This window comes from Dendrobates tinctorius, unplaced genomic scaffold (assembly GCF_039654945.1).
Source record: "Dendrobates tinctorius isolate UK_male_01 unplaced genomic scaffold, ASM3965494v1 ptg000070l, whole genome shotgun sequence".
NCBI classification, from domain to species: domain Eukaryota; kingdom Metazoa; phylum Chordata; class Amphibia; order Anura; family Dendrobatidae; genus Dendrobates; species Dendrobates tinctorius.
In genome coordinates this window covers 65,609,887-65,617,500 of record NW_027361738.1, presented here as the reverse complement: position 1 = coordinate 65,617,500, position 7,614 = coordinate 65,609,887, and the positions used below count along the sequence as shown (strand labels likewise).

Below are 7,614 nucleotides of genomic sequence, written 5' to 3'. Positions count from 1 at the left end.
CACACATACACACTTTGAGCCCTAGATATTGATAAACAATCCATGAAAAAATTATTTGTTTTAAATGGAAATAAATGGAAAAAAAACAACAAACATCGAAAAAAACAACCATGAAAATGTAAAAAAAAAAACTAAAAAATACCAAAAAAAAAAAAAAAAAAAAAAACCAGACTAGAAAATAAGTAAAAAAAAAAAACAGTCCGTCTGTACTTACATCACGTCTACCCGCCCGCACTTGGCCTTGCTGCTCCTGCCGTTCCTCCGGTGGTGGTGGCGTGATGGAGGATGAGCTCTGAAAATTAAACCAAAAAAATTAATCACATGTGTTTATTTTTTCAAATCCATACGGAAGCATAGTACTCACTTCTTCTGCCTCTTGCCCTGTCCCGGGGACATATTCTTCACCAGATGAAGACATGCTGCAATAAAAAAAAAAAGAGACATAAGTACATAGAAATGTATTGAAATTTCAGCCAGACATTAGGTTTTTCATACTTACATTGGTGCAGCTTGTGCTGTGTGTCCACTAGTGACCAATCCTTAAAGTATTGTGGAATCCCAGTGCCCACACCATTTTATCACCTTGGTTCAATTTTTTTTTTTTACTGTCTAGACCAAATTTCAGTCATGTTTATGTAAAAAACGCATGCGCATAAAAACGCAAGACCATGCGCAAGTATTGCGCTCCCATAGGCTCCAATGTGGTGTTTTTGCGCATTCCGTGCGCATTCCGTGCGCATGCGTTGTTTTAACGAGACAGGGCGGAACCAAAAATGCAACATGTTGCGTCTGACGCGCCTGGCGCAAAAGACAAAAAAACGCATGCGCACGAAAGCGCAAATATGCGCAAGACCATGCGCACATCATGTAAAATATAGGTGCGCAGTGCGCATGCGCACTGGTGCGCCCGATGCGCTGCGCACAAAAGCGCTAATGTGAAACCAGCCTTATTCAGCCCCTTTAACTTAATACTTTGTTGCGCCACCTTTTGCTGCGATCACAGCTGCAAGTCGCTTGGGGTATGTCTCTATCAGTTTTGTAAATCGAGAGACTGAAATTCTTGCCCATTCTTCCTTGACAAACAGCTCGAGCTCAGTGAGGTTTGATGGAGATATTTTGTTAACAGCAGTTTTCAGCTCTTTCCACAGATTCTCGATTGGGTTCAGGTCTGGACTTTGACTTGGCCATTCTAACAACTGGATACGTTTATTTGTGAACCATTCCATTGTAGATTTTGCTTTATATTTGGGATCATTGTCTTGTTGGAAGACAAATCTCCGTCCCAGTCTCAGGTCTTTTGCAGACTCCAACAGGTTTTCTTCAAGAATGTTCCTGTATTTGGCTCCATCCATCTTCTCATCAATTTTAACCATCTTCCCTGTCCCTGCTGAAGAAAAGCAGGCCCAAACCATGATGCTGCTACCATGTTTGACTTTGGGGATGGTGTGTTCAGAGTGATGATCTGTGTTGCCTTTATGCCAAACAGTTCGATTTTAGTGTCATCTGACCAGAGCACCTTCTTCCTCATGTTTGGTGTGTCTCCCAGGTGGCTTGTTGCAAACTTTAAACAACACTTTTTATGGATATCTTTGAGAAATGACTTTCTTCTTGCCGCTCTTCCATAAAGGCCAGATTTGTTCACTGTACGACTGATTGTTGTCCTATGGCCACACTGTCCCACCTCAGCTGTAGATCTCTGCAGTTCATCCAGAGTGATCATGGGCCTCTTGGCTGCATCTCTGATCAGTCTTCTCCTTGTTTGAGATGAAAGTTTAAATGGACGGCCGGGTCTTGGAAGATTTGCAGTGGTATGATACTCCTTCCATTTTAATATGATCGCTTGGGATGTTTAAAGTTTTAGAAATCATTTTGTATCCAAATCCAGCTTAAAACTTCTCCACAACAGTATCACGGACCTGCCTGTTGTGTTCCTTGGTCTTCATGATGCTCTATGTGCTTCAAACAGAACCCTGAGACTATCACAGAGCAGGTGCATTTATATGGAGACTCGATTACACACAGGTGGATTATATTTATCATCATTAGTCATTTAGGACAACATTGGATCATTCAGAGATCCACAATGAACTTCTGGAGTGAGTTTGCTGCGCTGAATGTAAAGGGGCTGAATAATATTGCACGCCCCACTTTTCAGTTTTTGAATTTCCACAAAAATTTTAAATAACCAATAAATTTCTTTCAACTTCACAATTGTGTTCCACTTGTTGTTGATTCTTCACCAACAATTTATATTTGGTATCTTTATGTTTGAAGCATGATATGTGGGAAAAGGTTGAAAAGTTCCAGAGGGCCGAATACTTTCGTAAGGCACTGTATACATCAGGAAAAGCTCTTGCCTGTATGTCCGGTGCAGAGATGCATTGCGCACTACTCATTCAGACATCAGTGAATCACATACGTGTTCTCTCCATTTTCACAGATCGCACATATGTCCATTACAGTCTATGGGGCTGTTCACATGTCTGTTTTATTGCGGACAGTGCCTGCAAAAAATAAGTGACAAGGTCATGTCCGTTTTTGATCGGAATAGCTGATGAAAATCAACAAACACAAGTCTATTGGTCCATGGAAATCATGGACGGCATTGGTGAGCGTTCTGTGTACTGTGCATGTTTGACACATCAATGCAAGGGAGATTTATTTTATTTCATGTGAGAAAATCACTGATTAAACACAACACAATGTAAAAACATATGGACCAGACTGGTATTTTTGCATATGTGAAAAGAAAAAAAAAAATCACCGATATCTAAACAAGGCGTTGTGATTTTCTGAAACACCTCATGCTTCAATTTATTGATCTCTTTTATCTAAGAGTAGCATGATGTAGGGAAAGAGACCCGGATTCCAGAGATGTCACTGGGCTGTGTTTTGCTGTTCCAATATAATAAATGGTTTATCACCAGGACATTATCACTACAGGACAAAGTGTCTCGTTCCTCCAGGTCCAACCCAAAATCAAAATCAGGAGTGGGTGAAAAATACAGAAGTGGTGAGGTGTTTCTATCATATTTTTCATCTGATTGTTCCACTCCTGGTATTGGCTTACAAATACTGATGTAAAATATTGACCCAATACTATTCCCAACACATCATCTTCTCTAAGCCTATTCGGACTCCATACAGCTTCCATAGTAGTGATCATAATCTGCACATTATTTTTCTTGGCTGCAGCAATATTTATCTCATCCACATAATTGACTCCGTCTGTACTTATTTTAGCAGCACACTAGGTTAAAGAAGCGACAAAGTGGAAAATTGAAAGATTATTAATTTGAGCATTGGTTTCCCCTGCAGATGTAGAGATCCCACCATTTTAAACTTTTTCAGCAGACTTAAGCCCCCGTCACACACGCTGTGTGTGACACTTATCAGCGACCGGCCCCCCTGCCGGGTATCGCTGATTGTGCTCAAATGGCATGGACATTTTTTACATTATTTTGATCGTTAGTCTCCCACTGGCCAGCACGCATCACTGCGTGTGACAGGCAGGAGACCAGCGAGCTGGTAACCAAGGTAAACATCAGGTTTTTAAGCGCCGCACGGAGCTTAGAAACCCGATGTTTACCTTGGTTACCAGCTCCCTGCACCAGCGCGCTGGTATCTTAACGTACACTGTGGGTAACTAAGTGACGTGCGTTGCTTGTTACCCGCGTGTCGCTGGTGAAGCTGCCTGTCTGACAGCTCACCAGCGATCATGTAACGATACACCAGCGATCCTGACAAGGTAATATCGTTGTCGGGATCGCTGGTGAGTCGCTATGTGTGACGGGGCCCTAAGAATCACTTATTTACAGCCACAAGGTCATGAAGTTTCCACAATCAGTGATGGTTTGGGGAGCCATGTCATCTGCTGGTGTAGGTCCACTGTGCTTTATCAACACCAAAGTCAGCGCAGCCGTCTACCAGGAAATTTTAGAGCACTTCATGCTTCCCTCTGCCGACAAGCTTTTTGGAGATGGAAATTTCATTCTCCAGCAGGACTTGGCCCCTGTCCACACTGCCAAAAGTACCAATACCTGGTTTACACACAACAGTATCACTGTGCTTGATTAGCAGCAAACTCACCTGACCTTAACCCCATAGAGGATCTATGGAGTATTGTCAAGAGGAAGATGAGAGACACCAGACCCAACAATGCAAAGGCTGCTATCAGAGTAACCTGGGCTTCCATAACCCCTCAGCAGCGCCACAGGCTGATCGCCTCCATGCCACGCCACATTGATTCAGTAATTGAGGCAAAAGGAGCCTCGACCAAGTACTGAGTGCATTTACTGAACATACATTTCAGTAGGACAACATTTTGGATTTTAAAATCATTTTTCAAGCTGGTGTTATAAAGTATTCTAATTTACTGAGAGAATGCCTTTTGGGTTTTCATTGGCTGTAAGCCATAATCAACATTAACAGAAATAAACACATTAAATAGATCACTGTTTGTAATGACTCTATATATGAGATTCACTTTTTGTATTGAAGAACTGAAATAAATTAACATTTTGATGATATTCTAATTTTGTGAGAAGCACCTATATGTTCACATGGCTCTCTTGCCAGTCTTTGTACAATGTCTGCCACATTACGGGACGAGTATATATATATATATTATATATATATTTTTTTTTTTTTTATTTTGCCCTTTCAGCAGTAAGTCAATTAAAAGAAAATTGGAACCAAAAATCAGTACAATTTTGTCTGTCTGCAGCTCTGGCGAATCAGGTGAAATTTGTGGCCATAACCAAAGGGCACAGTTGGACAGATTGGAACACAATGCACGGACTGGCCGGCAGCTTTCCCTACTGCATAGAAATACTTGAAGCCATCACGCTCGGGACAGCCGCCGGCCAGTTCGAGCTCTGCGATTTATACGGCGGGGATTATAACGTTAAATACTTCTTTGTAGGAGATCCCGAAAAACATACCAAGTGATCAATTGGAAACATTTTAAAGGGAAGGTGCCATCCAAAAAAAAATTTTTCTGCAATTGAAAAAATGTAAAGAATTAATGTTTACATTTTCTTAAAAAATATTAGCATTTGTTTTTAATTTTGCAAAATATGAAAAATAATTTTAAAAAGTTTGGCATTTCCACTTGTTAACACTAGGGGGAGCAGCTACTGAAATTTGGCACAAAAACCTAGTGTACAACTAGCTCACATTACTGCCCTGCAGTAATTATGGGCAGAATCTGCTGACATGGGTGTGGTGTCACTCCCCTCCTCCCCTTCTGGGTGTTTGCTAAGTTAAAAGAGGATGACATCTAGGAACACAGTGAGTAGCCATTTTGATGGGGCCTGCAAAGTTACTGACTGTCTTTGCATGCGAAGTCTGGATCAGAACAGGCCATCAATCAGCAGAAATGTGTCCTGGATTTTTGTGGAGCAGACGGTCCATCCATGTGTATAAAACACAGCACTCTATGTACAATCCCTGGCACCGAACAGTGCCCCCCATAGACCAGCACACAGCACTCCTAAAATACTCTGTGCTGCTGTCACCCTGCTCCTTCCACCATACATCAGGCTCCTGTCGCCTCGCTTTCACACATCGCCAGGACAGGATCTGAGGAGAGGAATGGGGTCTTTGGTCACTGAGCATGGCAGGCAGCAAGGATTCTGGGAGCAGGGAGACAGCAGCACAGAGTATTTCAGGAGAGCAGTGTGCTGGTCTATGGGGGGCACAGAGGGAGATATATGGGGAGGAGCAGGGTGACAGCAGCACAGAAATCCAGGAAACATTTCTGCTGATTGATGGCCTATTCTGATCCAGACTTTGCATGCAATGACCCCATTCCCCTCCTCAGATCCTGTCCTGGCGATGTGTGAAAGCGAGGTGATAGGCACAGTCTGGGGTGACGCTGGGAAGCAGGATGGGGGGGAAATGTAGCCATTCAGTAGCGATAAAAATGAGACCCCTCTCTTCAGCTGCCTCACCAGCCCTCCCCTGACTGCACCCAACTATTACCCCTGACCCGTGTACAGGTGCTCAGTCAGAACCACCCTAGAATGGGTCCCCTTTTAGCAGATAATACTGCCATAGTGTTCTCACATAATACCACCATATACTTCACACATAATACTGCCATATAGTTCATACACAATACCACCATGTAGTTCACACATAAATCCAGCAGGGTGACAGCAGCACAGAGTATTTCAGGAGAGCAGTATCACACAGGATAGGATTAGATACACAGCTCAGCAGTCAGTATCACACAGGAGAGGATTAGACACATAGCTCAGCTGTCAGTATCACACAGGATAGGATTAGATACACAGATCAGCAGACTGAATCACACAGGATAGGATTAGATACATGGCTCAGCAGACAGTATCACACGGGATAGGATTAGATACACGGCTCAGGAGACTATCACACAGTATAGGATTAGATACACGGCTCAGCAGACAGTATCACACAAGAGAGGATTAGACACATGGCTCAGCAGTCAGTATCACACAGGAGAGGATTAGACACATGGCTCAGCAGTCAGTATCACACAGGATAGGATTAGATACACGGCTCAGCAGTCAGTATCACACAGGAGAGGATTAGATACACGGCTCAGCAGTCAGTATCACACAGGAGAGGATTAGATACACGGCTCAGCTGTCAGTATCACACAGGAGAGGATTAGATACACAGCTCAGCAATCAGTATCACACAGGTTAGGATTAGATGTCCAGCAGATGGCCAAGTGTTTTGAAACAGTAGGGAGCAGCTCCTCCTATGTTTTGGAAAGAGCAGCTCGGTCTCCAGCAGCTCGTCCTGGTTCCTCTCCTGCAGCTGGTATGTGCAGAGTGAACATCCAAGCCCTGTTATGCTGGAACAGTACAGCATCCAGGGCTTGCAATGGAGTGTAAATGGAGCTAAAAGGAACGCACTGAGCTCTAATAACATGGTGCCTGGCCACACCTACAGCTGTGATTGAGCTGCCCACAGAGGCGTGCCCAGTTCACTCCTGATGCTGCTGCAATGAAAGAGATAGGGTCGGGAGCCAACTGTTAAGTCTTATGCCCAGGGACTGCCGTAAATAAGCATGGAAAGTGTCGTTCAGCAGCCAGCAAGGTAAGATGGCAGCCCCCAGTGGCTGCATTAATACCGTACAAAAAACAAACCATACACACCACTGAGTCAAGCTTAGGGGACAATATCTTTTTATACTATTTTCTTTTTTACATTAAATTATGAAAAAACACGGCACCTTCCCTTTAAAGGAAAAAAAAAAGAAAGCACAAGTGTCTAGATATTGCAGATTCATACTTGTCCCTTCGTCCAATGCTGGTGGTCACACATTGTCAATATTTCAGTGCTATAACCTGGTACGTGGGCAACTAGCAATTTCTGATATAGTACAGGCCATCCGATAAGAATCGGTGCACTAGAGTCGGCTTCTCGCTAGTACTGGACATTCCAAAAACGGAACCCCCAGAACACCAGGGGACATCACAAACTGTATAAAAATGCAATATGTACACACAAACTTTAATTTGAGTTGAAAAACTGAAAGATTTTAATTTGTTACTGTGAAAAGATATTGGTTGCATTTAAGAATTTTTTTTCTTTTAGAAATTAAAAAAAAAAAAAAAAAAA

General features: G+C 42.8%; 1 protein-coding gene across 1 annotated transcript in view; it reads right to left on the bottom strand.

Moving 5' to 3' along the window:
• The window catches only part of LOC141095644 (uncharacterized), a 10,122-nt gene extending 2,611 nt beyond the window's left edge, over positions 1-7,511 (bottom strand). The window contains exons 1-2 of the mRNA XM_073581787.1: positions 365-7,511; positions 215-292 (exon numbers count right to left, since the gene is read on the bottom strand). Of these exons, the coding sequence (XP_073437888.1) occupies positions 215-292; positions 365-418 (132 nt within the window). The 5' untranslated portion in view covers positions 419-7,511. The remainder of the gene's footprint in view (positions 1-214; positions 293-364) is intronic.
• Between the last annotated feature and the right edge of the window lie 103 nt (positions 7,512-7,614).